This window comes from Poecile atricapillus, chromosome 2 (assembly GCF_030490865.1).
Source record: "Poecile atricapillus isolate bPoeAtr1 chromosome 2, bPoeAtr1.hap1, whole genome shotgun sequence".
Taxonomy (NCBI): domain Eukaryota; kingdom Metazoa; phylum Chordata; class Aves; order Passeriformes; family Paridae; genus Poecile; species Poecile atricapillus.
In genome coordinates, this window is record NC_081250.1 from 133,150,004 (window position 1) to 133,167,034 (window position 17,031).

General features: G+C 43.6%; 1 protein-coding gene across 1 annotated transcript in view; it reads left to right on the forward strand.

Moving 5' to 3' along the window:
- The first annotated feature begins 2,677 nt into the window (after positions 1-2,677).
- Positions 2,678-17,031, forward strand: part of GRHL2 (grainyhead like transcription factor 2) — a 62,558-nt gene continuing 48,204 nt past the window's right edge. The window contains exons 1-2 of the mRNA XM_058833467.1: positions 2,678-2,751; positions 15,355-15,544. Of these exons, the coding sequence (XP_058689450.1) occupies positions 2,732-2,751; positions 15,355-15,544 (210 nt within the window). The 5' untranslated portion in view covers positions 2,678-2,731. The remainder of the gene's footprint in view (positions 2,752-15,354; positions 15,545-17,031) is intronic.

A 17,031-nucleotide genomic window follows, 5' to 3' on the forward strand; every position in this document is an offset into this window, starting at 1 on the left:
TGGGTTTGGTCCAGGACTACAGATGGCATCAAATGCAGTTTTCTTTCTTGTAAAATCACATATCAGCAGCATTTCTACCTTGGGGAAGGTGGCATTTTTAGAAGTGCTCATCACTGATCTTCCTCTCCTTCCTATGCACTTCATATGGGAAAAATTGGGGGGGGGAATGAACACACAACAACCTCCAAATGTTTCTTAAAACCGAAAAATTAAAAAGAGAAAGAGGATACCTGAATTGGCGTTAATCCTATTGATGGTGCTCAAAGAGGTAACCTTTTCAGGTCTCAAAGTTTCTTTCAGCGTAACAACTATTTGGGAAAGAAACCTTATAAATTCTGTGGTTAACAGGGAGAGCTTCAGTAAGTAACTGTTATAGCATTCTACCACTATTTCTTGAAAACAGTATATAGTAATGTATTTGAAAGGTCCAACTTATTTTAAGATAATATAGAATTCTGTATTCAAAATGACTGCATCATTTGCTATGAATAAATTACTCTGTTTCTCTGGTGTTTTATGAAGCCTTATAGCTTCCTCAAAATGTACTATACAAAACAATTCATACAAGCATTGCCATGAATAATGGCCACATTGGCAACTTTTGACTGGATTCACAGATTGTGTAATGTTTCTTTCCTGTGAGTGGTGAATGGACAGAGAGAATGTCTAACTAATATCTTGTATTCAATCAAAGGGTCATTGATCTAGGTATTTTTCTAATGCTGAAAGTGACAAATCTTAATGGGACTATATTTAAGCTGACTTAAAACTGATTTATACTGATTTTGTTTGATTTGAATAGTTACTATGAACACAGATAAGGAATGAGACCAGTAATAGATATTTGTGCCTGATTGTGAACCCGTAATAGCACAGACTTAGCAGAGTCAAGTTTGATTTCACCTGCAGCAGTAGATAAATGAAGATGAGGCCCTAGACCATAACATGTTCCATACATATGTATAGATGCATATGTGTCTGTGTGTATACATATATATTTGGTTATACAAATATGTATTTCCATTAATATCCCTCCTACTACATTCTCCTATCAAGGGAAATTCCCCTGTTCAGAAGCTGGACTTGATGATCCTTGAGGATCCCTTCCAACTCAGGGTATTCTATGATTTTATGAAATCAAATGTAGAAATGGAAAATTCCCTTCAGTTAAGACATTACAAATTTGATGTGTTTGAAATAATTTAGGTAATTGTCTTGCAAAGATGACTAAGTAACATAATGGTCTACCCTACATAGTGGTGCATTCTTTACACATTCAGCATGATTTCTACAGCAGAGGTTGTCAGCAGTCAAGTTGGATGCCTAGTATAGAAGGCTGTTTCCAGGAGGGCAGGTGGTAGCAGGAAGGATTAATGCAGTCCTGGCCTGTCTCTGATGGAGGAATAGAGAATGGGTAATAGCAGACGGGAGCCTCGTTGCTACTCTTCCACTGCCTGTTCTCAAACTGACCCAAGGACGTCCCCTCCTCCACCTTCTCCATTAGGGTCAAAGCTGCTGCCCCCACAGCCCGATCCGGTTGTCCCTTGTAGACCCGCTTTGGTCCTCTGGCAAAGTACACAGCATGTTGGGCTGAAGGGTGATCTGCTGTCCTCTCCATTCACTTCATCCCTGCATGACAGAGCCTCAATAAATGCTCCATTCCAGCTTTTCTATTCTCTTCCAGCTGTCCCCTGCTGACAAAGCAGACCCCTCAACACCCATCATCAACATCCCCCAGTTCATGTATCAGTTCCCAGATCTACACAGTGGGTGTCATCACCTGGCACCACTCATCCTGCTGCCGTGAGATGCCTTCTGCAGAAAGACATTCACCAATGTGAACTCAGCTGGTCCCAACCGTAGTAAGGTCAAAAGAAAAAAAAAATAAAAAAGGGAAAAACAAAGGTAAAAAAGTCCCCAAACCCAAGGAAAAAAAAAAAAAAAATCTTCCAAACTGTCCTGAGAAAGGCGGCACCTCCCTGGGCGTTATTCGACGGCAGCCACAGGCCAGCGAAGCCGGAGATTTCGGGCACGGAGCAGCCGAAGGTGAAGCAGGCGGACCGCGGCCAGGGCCCGCCTCAGCCTCACGGGGCACCCATCGTGGCCCTGCGCCGCTCCTCGCCTCCTCAGCGCGGCCGGCCGGGCCCCTCCGTTCGCGGCGGGGCCAGGGAGGCGTTGTTGGACGGTGGAACTGCCCGTAGCCCGAGCGCCGGCTCCCTTTTTCTTTTTTGTTTTTTTCCTTTTCCTTCCCTTCCCGCCGGCGGCGGCCCCGCGGTGCCTCCCGGCGCGCGCTGCGTTCGTTACCTGGCGCTCGGCGGCGGCTCCTTCCTCACCTGTGCGCGCCTCTGCCAATGGCAGCGCACCTGGCGGCCGCGCCGCCCAATCAGCGCGCGGCTCGTCCCTCTCCCCGCTCCTTTAGTGAAAGAATCCAGCGCTGCTTGGGAAAGTTACCTGTGCGCGCCCGGCCCGGCCGCTCTCCCGTGCCGAGCCCCGCCGGCGCCCCAGCCCCGCCGCTCCCCACATGCCAGGGGGAGGGGGCTCTACCTGTCCTGCCTCGGCGGCTGGCTCTGGAGCCGGGAGAGCGGGGGAAGGAAAGCAGAATTACCAGTAGCTCTGGTTCTGCCGTCCCGGGCGTTCACACGCACACCTTCACCTGCACAGACCTGAAAGTCCAGTTCCGCCAGGCAGACGGAGGCACCGGGAAAAGGGGAGAGAGTTCATTGGATCAAACATGTCACAAGAGACGGACAAGTAAGTGATCGCAGGCACGCCGCTGCGCCCGCTGCGCGGGGCGGCCCGCCGGGCTGGCCGTGCTCCCCTTCGCCGGTGGCGGACGCGGACCCGCCGGGACGGCGCTTCTCCCTCTTCTCCCTCCTACAGCGACGCCGGACCGGGCGCACAGACACTCCGGAGCGCCCGAGGACGAGGCTGCGGCTCGCTGCGCCGCACCTTGCTGTCCTCCTGGCCGTGGGGCTGCGCGATTAATTGTTTAACTCCCATTTCAGTTTAGTTTTATTTTATTTGTTTGTGTTGTTTTCTTTTCTTCTCCCTCACCTCGAGGGTCGCTTTTTGTGACAGAGAGCTCCTCGCCCTGGAAGAGCGGAGCGGCCTCCGCCTGCCGAAGGCCTCGGACGTAAAGTTCTTCTTAGCTTTTGTGCTGGCGCAACAAAGGGCTTTTATCCCCAAAGGGCTGAGCACGGCCATCTTTCTCCCCTCGACTGGGGCCGGCGGGGCAGGGGGCCCGGGCGGCGGGAGGAAGGCCCTGCCTCGGCCCAGGTGCTCCCCGGCCGCTCCATGCGGCGCCTTCTGCCTCGCCGTCCTGACCTTGTTTTCCCGGCGGGACGCCCGGGCGGGCCCGCGGCTGCCCGGAGACCGGCGGGGTTAAAAAGTAACTTTCCCAGGAGCGGGGCCGAAGGAGAAGATTGAAGATGAGAGGGAAGCCTTCCGTTCCTGCCGTCCCCGGGCCCGCCGCAGCCCCTCTCCCGCCCGGGCCTGGCTGTAGCGAGGCCGGGACAGAGCGGCGGTGCAGGGGTACTCCCGTTGTCTCCCGGGACCGCCGGCCGCGGTGCTGGTTCCCCCCCGGGACGCGCAGGACCGCGGCGGGGCCAGCGGTGATCTCGGTGTCCCCGGGACGGGGAGCGTCGCCAGGAGCCGTCGGTGGGCGCGGAGGCCGCTCCTGCCAGCCCGGCTCGGCCGGCGGCGCAGGCCGGGGCTGGGTTATTCACCCCGGTAAATAACTCGCACAGGCGATGCCGCGCTCCCGCCATGGCGGCGGGTGGCTCGGCGTGGCGCCCAGAGCCGCCGTGAGGCAGCCAGGCGGGAAGGCCATTTTCCCTGCTCGGGTGATTAGTGTTTCTGCAGGAGGCGGCTGGCGGGAGCTACGGGGTAAGGAAGATGGAGGGCGGGAGGTGGCTGTTTTGTTTCACTGCTGCCCCGGTGCAGGTAGGAGTGCCCCAAACACGGGTGTGATCTCGGCTACGTTTGGTGTTGCTCGGGTGCCAGCCCCGGTTGGGCTCCCCAGAGCCTTTGTGCCAAAGGAGGTGGAGAGGAGGAGCCTGATGTTGGAGAGAGGCTTGGTGACAACCTGCCTGTCAAAGAGTGAAAGAAGGAGATTACCCGACAAAAGAAAACAGTAGGGTGGGGTCCCCCGACAGGGAAGAGACAGGACGGTTCAGAGGGGAAAGATTAAACAAAAATATTAGGCCTGGCCTTTCCAAACATCAGTTGACAGTGGAATTGTACGAAGGTAGCTACTGATGTGAAATTAAACTGATTTACGTAGGAGTTGAGAGTGGCGTTTAGGAGTTCATTTGAGCTGGGATGGGAACTAATGCCTTAGGTGGCCAGATTAGAGCAGTAAATGATTAAAAGTGCAAGGAGGGGAATCAGGACAGAGCCCTGAGGGGTGTGGGTGGGTGAAGGAGCAGCTGAAAGAGCAATCGTTCAGTTGAGAGGGGAACCAAATTGACTGTGGAAGAGCTGCTAAGCAGTGATAGAGGGCATCCCAAAGCAATGGGCAGTTCCAGAACGCGTGAAGGTGAAAGGGGCTTGCTTATGAGATATTTCCTGGCTAAGCCTAGTTGCCAGTAGTTTCAGCAGCCAGAAACTAGGCTGCGGCAGATCAAGGGCAGCTAGGGGGAGGGGAATATTGGAAAGGTGGGGGGGCGTCAGAAGAGCAACTTCGCATCATAGTTGGCATTGAATCAGAAAAACAGTGGAGAGGAAACCTAACTCATGTCAGAAACTAGGGCAAGAATGGTTTCCCTCTGGGTCTGGGGTGCTACTGAGATGCTTGACTATCCTTCCTTTCCAACAGCAACAATATGGCAAACGTGTAAGCTACTGGGACTGGAGATTGATGCTCTGCATCCCGTGCTCTGTGTAGTGCTGCTGCTGTTACCACTGTGAGGAACTTAAGAGCAGTGTAGAGCACACAACCTCAAATAACAGCACTTGCTCCATTGCAGGTGTGCCTGTGATCTGTCTCTGGTTAAGGTGTTTAGAAAATTCATAGGTAAGAGTTTGAAAAGGAAATGAAGAGTAAAGAAATCCCCTGTGCTCTCTATAGGCAAGTGTAACATGAGAAGACAAATACATTTGTTTCCAGAAGAGATGACCAGATGAAAGGAGATAATAGGCTGGTGTGAGGATCTTGCATGGGAAGGGTTTTGGTGTTTGGGTTTTTTTGTTGTTGGTGGTGGTGTTTTTTGTTTTTTTGTTTTTTTTTTTTTTTTTTGTTTTGTTTTGTTTTTGTTTTTTTTTTAAGGTTCTAATTATATCCAATTAGAACCTAATCCAGAGAGTACACGATTCTCTTCCACATGGCCTTTCTTTTAGTTAAAACCAGATCTTCCCTACAGGCAAGACTGGAGAGTGGAGCTCATTATTTTGAAGTCAGTTAATTTGCCAGAATCATTGGACGTGTCTTTGTGGGTCTTGTGCTTACCTCTACTGGTATAGAGGAGTAAGCAGTGGAGGGGATACAGAAAGTGTGGAAAAATATATTCAAAACACGTTCTGTGGGGCTTGCTGGCTTTTCTGGAGAGGTGATAGACTCTTCTGCACTACTGCACAGAGCTGCCTGCAATGTCTCTTTTGAGGAAGCGGTAGGACAGGTTCTGTAGTGCTTTAAGGGAGGAAGGTGGACAGTTAGGTGAAAATGCTGATGAACAAGGTGTTTGATTGTAATGCTAACAGAAGAGCTTGGAAAGGTAGACTATCCTTAAGATAGGGGTACTATCTCCCTGTCTTTCCCTTTAGTCTTTCTGCCTAAGGTGGGTCTTGTCTGCTTATTTCCACAAACTCTGGGGTCAGGAGAGATAAGGCATGATTGCACACACATTTTTCAGAAGTAATACCAACTTTAAGCAGGCTGTGGCCACTTGTTCCTACCTCTGTTCCACCCTCTCAGCTGTGTCAGTAGAGCTGTTGTGCAGCTAAAGAACTGGCTCAGAGCTGAGGTTATTTTTTGACATCCATTTTTCAGCGGCCTGGTTTCATATGCAGCAGGGGTGCTGCAAATGGCAGGTGTTAAGAAAATAACTGTTCAAACTATAATTTCTGCAGAAGGAAATGTGTGTCCCTCCCACTCTGAGTGTTTTCTATGTCTGCTCTGCAGCTTCCTTTATTATCCAATTTCCAAATCCTTTGAGGGGAACCTGGGGATTGATGAAGGCTGAGGGACACAGGGTGGGAAGGAGGGAGTGTCACTTTTGCAGAGTGAAAAGATGATTCTAGGGTACACTTCTGCGTTTATAGGCTAAAGTTGTTCTTTTGTAGTATACAAACAAAGTGATCACCACAAAACTCCAGAGTCATGACTCTCTAGTGCATTAGTGGAGCGAATCAGCAGGCTCACTACTTGAGGCTTAACTGGGTTTTAGAAATTGACAGCGTTTCTGTGAATGAGGAGCAGCAATTGTACAACCGTTTGGGGTCTATCCTGTAAATGCCACAGTTGTGTCCCTGCTGCTCCTGGAGTTGTGTGTAGGCCCAGGTGGGCTGGGGCAGCAGTTGCAGGAAGAGCAGGCTCTTGGCCCGTCCCAGCACGCTGGCTGCTGTGGTACGCTGCTGGCTGGCCAGCTGCCTGTCTGCACCCCGACAGCCCAGGGTGTGCAGAGCTACTCAGGACACCAGCTAGCTGGGGCTGGGGCATGCTCAGACTGCCCACATAAACGAGGGCTTGGGGCAGCCTGGGTCTGCAGCAGAGCATGTGCTTGTAGGTAAATAACTGAGCGGAGAGCAAGCCCGTAGGTGGGAATGGGTTCAGACCTGTTCCCATATGTCAGTGGAGGCATGTTCACATCCAGCTTGCTGCTTGGTAGTATGTGTGGCAGAAATTGATCTTGGGCTCTTTGTAGAGTAATTTTGATTTACTGTTTTCTCCTCAGAGTGTAAATTTACTGCCTTCATAATATTTAACTTAAGCATCTAGTGCTATAATACAAAGGGGGTTTGTCATTTACTGTGTGATTCTGTGTTTTGTTCTTAATTATTTCTTTGAGGGTCAAACATGTTTCCCATCAGCAGATATTAAGTAGCAATTAGGTGACAAATCACTTAATATTTTTTTTCCCCACAGCTGATTGTCTGAATAGGGCATCCAGTGAGATGAATTTTCCAGTGTTACTCATCCAGGAATGAATGGAGAAACAGGAATTAGATGTGTTTCGTTGTTGTGCTTTTTGAATGCCAGATGTGCTGTCACAGATGCTCCCTAGAAAACCATTTCTCTGCAAGGAAGGTGGAAAGTCAGTGTACAGAGCCTCATAGAACTTGCTACCATAAGTTTTACTAAAAGGAGTAAAAGTATCAAATGGTTAGGTCTTGCTGTTCACACTACTGTCTATCTGGTGCTGGAGTCTGAGACTAGACTGAAGATCAAAGCTGAGGAGGAGGGATGGGATTTTCCCAGGTCACTTTAACTTGATTGTAATGATCACGTAACCTCTTCCCTGTGGAAGGGTCAGCAGGGACATCATCATCCCTGTTTTGGCTGGAACATCTGAAGGGGAAATGATATTACACCAGTTAACATTTGTTGCCAAACATTTTTACAGATATTAATCCAGTGCAGTGGTTACCTCAAGTTTTGTGTTTTTTTTAATTAGGAAGCAGCCAATCAAGCTGTCCTTTTTTGTACATACACAAAACAGCGCTTTCTAATGTGGATCTAGGAATTAATCCTGGGATGAAACTTCATTAGCTTTTTGATCAGTGATTGGGACAGTAGTAGCTAGTTAAAAGAAGTAATTATTTCAGACATCTTACTATACAGGGATACTGTTCTGTTCTTCTACAGTATTGACATCATAAAATAGACAGTGGTTGCTTACAAAATATTTAACCAAGGAAACCATATTAAGTACATCTGAACTGTGAAGTCAAGTATTGCAATACATCTCTAGCTTGAGAGTATGTCTCAAACATCAAAGACTATGTATATAGGTTTCTTTTTTATATGCATTTGTATATTTATATCTATATATTTTTATATATAGGTTTGTTAATTTTCCTGATTTGAGGCAATGGTATATTCCATAATAATGTATTTAAGTAGTTCTGTAGAGTATATTTTTGGGTTTGTATGCTTTTAAAAAATATTTGTGGGAAATCTTGACTCCCAGGTTTCTTTGTTGAATTCATGTTTTCCTTCCAGCTGCGTAAAAGATTTAATATCCTGGAAAAACAGCAATCAGTGCTATCAGTGCAGTAACTATTCCATTTCCATTAACTCTGTGGAAGCAGTGAATGAGCAGGGACCATGGGGCCAAGGGTCAGGTTAAATTGCAGGAGGTCTGGGCAGCCTTGTCATGACCTGTTTTTAATTTTGCAGCCTGCTTCTAGCTGCTTCAAGTCAGCTAAAACAACCTTGGGTGCTATGCACACTTGAAATACTCTTAGGAAAACAGCATAGCATGCCATGAATCTGCAAAATAATTGCTAATTCTGATCAACTCTGTCAGTTCCTGCAAAAATGCTGTGAGCTTCAGCTTTTCCTCATTTTTTGGGACGTCAGTGATTTTTTTACAAATGTGCTGAAACCTGTCTTTGTTTTGAGACTTTGTCTTTATTAAAAAAATTAAAAGCAACAGGCTTAGTACATGAGTAGCAAAAAATTGTGTGGTATAAATAATATTTTATTAAAAGTGAAACAAAAAAAAGTCTCTGAAATCATAGGTATGAAAAGTCTGTCATAGGGTAATTGCCTATTTGAACACTAGTCCTCAGTAGGCATTTATTGTATGTATTTAATCCTTGTCAGATTTCTTTTTCATACTTCTGCTTTGACATAGTTAATATTTTTTTGTCAATGTTAATGAATCACCTATTTCTTTTAATCTCTTGATCACTACTGCATGCTCAAGTTATTTTGGTTCAGAGTAAAAACAAATAAAACTTCTCCTTGGCATCTAATTGTTAAACTAGTCTGTTTTGCCCTTCATTGTTGCTGTTCTTAATATATTATTTTACTTCCTCTCAGTGTTTAGTAATGGTAAAATAATTTCTTTCATTTTATGTGTGTAATCTTGCTCAGGTTTTTCTTGTGCTCTAAAAGTAAAATTGTCCCAAAATTGCAAGAGTCTCAAACGTGCATTCATTAGAAGGCAAAATGACTCAGTCTATTTAATGGGAGTTTTTTTTCCTTGGTATGGACTTCTGGGCCAGAGGGCATTTTACCTTTTTGTTTCCTGGTGGTCTAAATGCTTTGATTTTTTTTTTTTTCTTCACTCTCAATTCATTTGTATTTTTATATAGTCACTGGATTGGGTTAAATATATTTTGGAGACCTGTTGTGCTTCTGGGAATGGTGTGATTGTCAGCTATGAAAGGCAAAATGCTGAGACACATGGACCATAATTTTCCTGTTCGTTACATGTTTGCACTCCTTTGTAGTTTTAATGGAACCCTATTATCTAATTGAAAAAACAGTATTGCAGACTATTTAATTATACCTTTGGCAATAAATCCTGACGAGTCTCAAGTTTTTGTTTTTTTCTTTAACTAAATAAATCAAAACTTGCAATGAGCCACACAAGTTGTGGGGATTTTTTGGTGGTATTTTGTTTGTTTGTTTTTTTGTTTTGTTTTTAACTTGTTGTCAAGTAGGCAAAGTAGTATTCTGAAGGTAGTAAACTTGGGCCAAAACTAGCATTAGAATCTTTGAAACAAATGGTTTCAAGCACTAGGGCTAACTTTGATTTATACTTCTGTGTAATGAACACAGGCAGAAATTTGTGATATGGAACCTGAAGTTTAACTTACGCAGCTTCTGTGGGATCTGTCCTGCATGTTAAATGGTCATAGTACTTCATTTTGTGCCTGTGAATTCATAAGTATGTGCATTAGTTTTAAGACAAATTGAATGAACATCTGTTCTAGATTTGTTTTATAGTTGTCTTACATAGCTGAATTAAGGTTTGTCTAAGTGTAAAATAAACTTACAGAGGGTTTGAAATGTTTGTAAATGATCCTACTCTGCCCTCCTTAGTTGTGTCAAAACTGAAGAGGGAACTTCTGCTCTCTTTTATGGTTCTTGGATGTGTCTGGAACATGCTTCTTTTGTCATACCAAATGAAACATGGATGTTCTACAAGTTCACCATTTCTTTGACTTTGTGCTGGAGGAAAGACCAGAATGCACCATGGTGTGTGATGCATGCCTGTGTGCAACAAAAGTGGTCCCTTTGCCTAGAACCTTGTTTTAGAATTTGTGTTTCTCCCAGCATTTGCAGACTGGAGACAGTTGCCCTAGTCACGTTCTTATCATGCAACTAACAAGGAACTTAATGATAAATATCCTATGGCCTTGAAGCGCTGGGAACAAGGGTGGCAGGAGTCTGTCTTGCCTTTTCCAGTTATTTGACTAGTGCTAAAATTTCTGAATACTTTATAATAGCTGTATGGACCAAAGCCTTGTATCCCTTCTCTTGAAGGATCAGTTTGCAGATGATGTGTGCAGAAGTGCCTGGTGCTCTTATCTCACCTGTGTAAGAATGAGCAAGCTCAGGCCTGGGCTGAAACCTGGGAATTGGAACCTCTCCCGTTCTCCTGCCTCACACACATTGCCTGTGTGTTCCCATCTGGCATCTAGCCTCTGCAGGGAGGGGAAAATCCTCCTGCATTGTCAGGAGGTGAAGAAGTCTGCAGGTATATTGATGGAGCAGCTTGATTGTAACTTTTTTTTTTTTTTTTTTTTTAAGGGACAAATTCAATGTAAAAAAATCCCACCAACCACCCCCTCCCACACTTAAAAAATGGAAATGCCTGGGCTGGGTGCCCACCTTGGTAGTCTAAACAATCTGCTTTGGATTTCAGGACTGAATATCCTGGGCAAGGTAAAAGATGTGGGGCAGGTATGAAGAGGCTTTCTTTCCCACTGGTGCCAGCAGGATCAGGATGTAATACTCAGCTTATGATGGAGCAGGATGCAGATGTAGTTGATGCAGCATAGCTGCATCAGTCTGCTCTATGTTCAGTGGCAGATGTAGCTGAAAAGTTGAGGGCTGCTTGAGCTTTGCAAATTCAAGAGAAAGCTCTTGAGCATCAAAATTGGTTTTGAGAGACTGGCAGGCAGGACATCTTTCTGAATAAAAAGGAAGCTCTGGTCACCAAGCCTTTTACCACTGTTCATGAGTGTTTTAATGGGCCATTCTGATTCATTATAAACTAATTAAAAAAATGCATCAAGTTGGGTGAGAATTTGCCTGTAGTAGGATTTTATAGCCCCAAGGGCTGGCTGGTGTATGTTCATTATCTTTAATCCGAGCTTGAAAGGCTGGCCCTTTCCATTTAGATGATTGATTGATGTCAAGTACAATGTACTTCTCCAGTTTACATTGTTGTACTGCAGTAACTGAAATGAAACAAAGTTTTAGATATCTTCAAATTTATATACTATGCTTGTGTAGGTTTTATAAACTTCCATAATCTTAATTGTAAAAAAGTTCAAAAAAATCACTGCAACTGCTGTTAATCTGGAAAATTTATGTATGTCTTATGAAAACACACAAATCACTTTGGATAGTATGAACAGGAAAATCTCTTCTTAGCGGTGGGGAGAAAAAAAAAGATTTTGCAAAATAATGGCCATTGGAAGTTTAGTCTTGACATAAATGCTCCCGTGTCAGAGCAATCTAGCTCCTAGCTAGACCATTGCCCAGAAAATACCTTTCATTCTTGCACACTTATTACTGTTTGACATAAAACAATGGAAACATTTTGCATTCGTGAGGAGCTCAAGTAGTAGCTTGAAAGGAAGCATTTACTTTTTAGACACAAAGTATCCTAAATTCTTCAGCTCTTGGTAAAGGGCTGGTAAAATGAGGGTGTGCTTTCATCTTGCACCTCTCAGCTGTGTTCTGGTTAGCATACATCCTGACTCCCAGATGGAGAGAGGTGGTTGACCGGGTGAGAAATGGACACAGCAAGGCTTGCTCTTGTTCTCTGCTCTTTCGCAGGTTTTTAGGTGTGACTGAGGCAACAGCGAGTATTTGCTGGTGTTGCTGGTCAGGTTGAGTGGGAGTCTCGCAATCTTGGCCTATCTTTGTTTCTTAGGTGTGTGGTTCTTGGTGCATGTGGTCGTTGATGGATTTGCAGCATTTGATAAGATTCATAGATCTATGGATCTGCTAATTGCAGGCTCCAAATTGGCCTTTTCTTTCAGCTGGGATGGTCAGAGCAGCTCTACAGTGGGATTGATTTTACTCCTAGGTGTCACCCTTTATCTTCCACATGGTCCAGATACCACCAGAGTCACTCTTCGCCCAGCTCCTCCCCAGCTTCCAGCTGTCATCAGTTGCATAGCTGAACAGCTGGGGCTGCCCTGGCATGGAAGTATGACAGACAGGATCAGGGAAGCTGACCTGTGTAGAGTCTCACTTAGGGTGTTGGATTTTCTTGGCATATATTAAAATACAATGTATTTATCTCCTCTGGTTATGGAGGACTTGCTACCTCTCTGTCACATTTACCTGAAATCGTCCAAGGAGGTTTAGCAGTTGTGCAAAAAGGAAAGGGAATGTGTGTGCATGCACAAGTCTCATTTCTTCAGAGAAACTCTCCCTCCCATGCAAATGGCCTTATTTAATAGAGTTTTCTTTAAGTGAGCCCAATTGTTTTGGCTGACTGCTTTGGCTATAATCTTTGAAATGATTGACTATGTTAAATCATGATAATTAGCTCTGACCATTAACCTCCCACAGAGCTGATTATAGGGATAGGGGTGATGAGGAAGTTTTTTATTTTTCTTAGTGCTATTGTTTCAGTCTGTTTGCAGAGTAAACACAATGAATGTGTCAGTTAATTATGCTACAGACCGTCTCTCAAGGCAGAGGAGACAGATACTACTTTTTCAAATGTAAAAATCTGAGTTTTAGAAGAAAACATGCTCTGGGAGAGATGTTGGGAAGGCTCTAGGTCCATGCACCTGTGCCTTTCCAGCCATCCCAACTGTTTACTTACTGAGCTGCTCTTTCTAGAGTATTTATCCCCTTTGCTTTGGCTTCTCCCCAGCACAATCAGATATGCACCTCAGAAAGACTGCACTCTGGTCATTGCTTTCATTGCTTTAAGATCATCTTGGCTAAGTTAGAGCAGCAGAGACTGACTCCTCCCCTCCAGCATTTTTACAGACAAGCACAGCCCAAGTTATAGAAGGTGTGTTTTTAAAGGGATCTTGTTGTCTGACTGTAGTGCTCATAAATCAGTTATGACTGTCACACAGGTGTGAGTGCTCCAAGTAACAAAAGGCAGTTATTGATTTTAAGGGAAGACTGCTACAGGAAGAAGGGTGAGCAGGATTTTTTGCGTTGCAATGGGCAGCCGCCCATGCGGTGAAACAACCTGGATTTAGCTGAAGGGGACCTTTGTTGAGGAAAGGAGAATCCTTGCTTGGAATAATTTCCTCTGAGCCAGGGAGAATTGACTACTCCAGAGTGGAAACAGGCCCTCAGTTACCTCTGGCACAAACAGCAGGGCTTTTGCAAATCTGATTTGAGTTGCTAACAATGCGCTATTGAAAAGGCAAGCAGACCTAGCAGCTCTCTCTGTATTTCCTTAGGCTCCTAATTTATGCTCAGTTTCACTTGCTGAAGAAAACCTGTAACAACACAAATGTATACATGAAAACAAGAAGGACAAAAATCTTCAGCAAAAGACCAGGCAGAAGAGTTCTCAATTAAAAAAAAAAAAAAAAAAAGGAAGTTTCCAAAAATCCAGTTACTTTATATGAAAGGAAAATAGAGCCGGTATTGTAGTTGCCTGTATTTTCTGATACAAAGCTATGAAATGCTCTCTTCCCCCATAGAGTTTGTAAAATTGTGTTCTGTGTACCAGATGGATTCTTTTGTTTTTCATTAAATAAAGAAACTTGTAAACATTGCTCTGTACCATAGAGATTATAATCTCCACCATCCCCCCTCCTCTTCCTTAAACACTGGAGCATGCACTTTTCAGGCTGGACTTGCACCACAGCAGAGTTCTGGCGATGCCCCAGCCTTCTGCTGGTCACTGCAGCTTGGGGGCCAGGCAAGGCATGCTCCCAGCATCCAAGAGCCTTTACTGTGTGGGTTCAGTTGTGCTTTTATCAAATCCTATTTCTGAAAACAAATAAAAGTCTTGTTTGCACAGTTTAAATGCCACTCTCTGTGCAACAGCAGCAGTTGGTTGGGTTAGAGCTGTGGAGCTGGTGCAGGTAGGGCAGAGCTGAAAGAGGAGGCTGACTACTCAACTGGCTTATATGTGGAAGATGGCAAAAAGTGTTTTATGGAGATCACCAGGAATATTACTAGTTTTACCAGTTTGGTTGATATATTTAGTTATATTGCCATCACTGCAGCTTTCAAATTTGTAAGGTGCAATACGTTAAAAGTTTCGTTGTCATACTTGTAACTTGAGCCACAATTCTTTACAGTGCTCTTATAATACCTGTGAAGCAGCACACCCTTCACTCCACTATTTCCCATGCCTAATCTGTTTGTCTACCTTATGTAATAGTCCTGCAACTTTTTTTTTTTATATGCAGTTTTTTTTATTGATGAGTTTATTGAATAGTTTGCAAAAGCAGGTGCTATTATCTTCATTTATGTTTCCATTATACTGGAAATTTTGGCCATAGCTGTGATGCAGCAGCTTCTCATGCAGTATACATGGGCACTGGTCAGTTTGTAGCACTTTCAGGCTGGAGGAAACTGCTTTGCTGCAAATTCCACTCACTAATGGTCTTGTGTGTGTCACCACGGGTTTATAACTAGATGAGTAATAAAGTGTGAATTGAGACCAGATATGTTTACTTCTGTTCCATCCACTGGACCTATTGCTTATGTCTGGTTACAGAAAACTTCTGTGAAACTACTGACAAGTTGCATTCTAAAAGCAGAGAATAGCTTAATTTTAAGGTATACCCACTTAATAATACTGAACTATACTCTGTTTAGGTGAACCCTAGATTAGTATTAGATGCTTTTTCTTGTTTTTCATTCCCGTCTTATGTTAGTTAAATGTTGGATTTTTTTTCCTTAATCAAGTGTACAAGTAGCAAAAATACGGGGCCAAAATATTGTTATATTGTTGCTTCTTTTTTTTTTCCAAATAGTTTAAAAATAATTTTGTAGCTCTATCCGTATATTAGTAAAAATACATTTGAATTAGTATCAAAAGATCTGCACGCATTTAATTTTTTCTAAGTACTGAAGATAGCGAATACTGGTAAATATTTATGTCACCAAGTGTAATACAGAGATGCTTGCTTGATGTAATCATATAACTTAAATTGAGCTATTTGATGTTCTTTACCATGTCTTGTGAATAAAGTAATCCCTTCTGGATCACAATTTTATTCTTCCTGTCTATGCAGTAACAAGCGACTTGTGGCCTTAGTGCCAAATGACACTTCATTCAACACCAGACGAGCCTACACCAGTGAAGATGAAGCCTGGAAGTCGTATTTGGAGAATCCCCTAACAGCAGCTACCAAGGCTATGATGAGCATAAATGGTGATGAGGACAGTGCTGCTGCTCTTGGCCTGTTGTATGACTATTATAAAGTAGGTAATTCTGTCATTATCCTTCCCTGCTGCACTAGCAGGGATCACTCTAAGAGGCATCAAAAGAGCCAGTTTTCAAAGACAGAAGTCACTGCATCTTGTTCTCTCTCTAATGTTTCCATCATGAACCCGTTCCTTTATAGGAAGCCTGTCTGAAACAGTTTGATGTATTTAATTCTGGAGAGAAAAAAATAATATCGGAATTCCCATATTAAATTTTCTGCGATGTTTTCTTTTTGAGCATAGTGTTCTTCCTCTTCCTTTGCAAGAACATTGGATGATACTTGAAATATTCTCAAAAAAGTGTAAAAAGAGAGGCTTTGTCCATCTGTACATTTGTCTGTTCTTCTGGTTCATTCCACACATGTTTTAGTTTGCTCTTTAACTGGGGTATCTCTCATCTGACAATTTCCCATGTTATTTTTGTTTGTATAATGATTGCAGCAGGCTGTATACAAACAGTGAGGTCTAGCCCTTGCACTTGGAAGATTGCAGGACAGAAATAGAGCTGGACACAGAGCCAGAGATCTAAGTCGATTTATAGGAAAAGCACTGACACAGTTTTCACATTGTCATATTCTAAACCCAGGGCTTTACATACAATTTTGGCAACTTTTTTTTTTTTTTTTAATATATATATTTCATAGTGTTTAAGTAAAGCTATGTCTGAGATTTTTGCTAAAATCAGAGGAGAGTCCTACAGAGTGCATCTCTGTGTAATGTAAAACGTCATTCTGAAACCCATGCTGACCCCTTGGTACCCTGCAAACAGAATCAGTGTTGCCTCCCAAGCACTAGAATATGAAATAGTTACAGTGAAATGAACACTCTCCATACCCTTGAAGTCAGCTATGGCTGCCTTGCACAGATGATCTTCTGTGAAAGCCAGTACAGCAATGCTAGGTCCCCTTGTAATTCATGAAGAAGTAACAGGAATGGGAATTAAAAACCTTTGCTTTTAGCATTTATTAGTATAAATGCTTTTAATTAATTGACTCCTCTTTTTAATCTCTGTGACATTGAGTGTTCAGGAGAAGAGGTTGTAGGGAAGATGCCATATACCAACCTTATGGTTAAATATTGTTTTAATTGCTTTGCTGATTATATTTCAAGAGATGTGTTTATGTGTTGTCAGTAGAGAAAACTGTTCCCAATGAGAAAGAAAAATAGTCTTTTCTCTGCTTGATGTAGTTACCACAGTGCCAGAGTCTGAAATTAATATGGATTCATAAAATTCAGGATGTGTATGAGCATCTGGAGTATTGGCTTCTGTCTTAGTAATACCTCTGTATGTAGCAGTTCATTAATCTGATGGATTTTTGTAATAAAAGCAGAAAATAGCCCTTTTCCTTCTCAAAACCATGTTCCAAAAGACATGTCTGCTCGTTGTTCCAGGCAGTTGCAAAAGACTTGGGGTTCTGATGGAATAAGGTGGGATTAGCAACTCATAACCATTTCCAGCATTCAGTCATAACTATTTTTGTCTT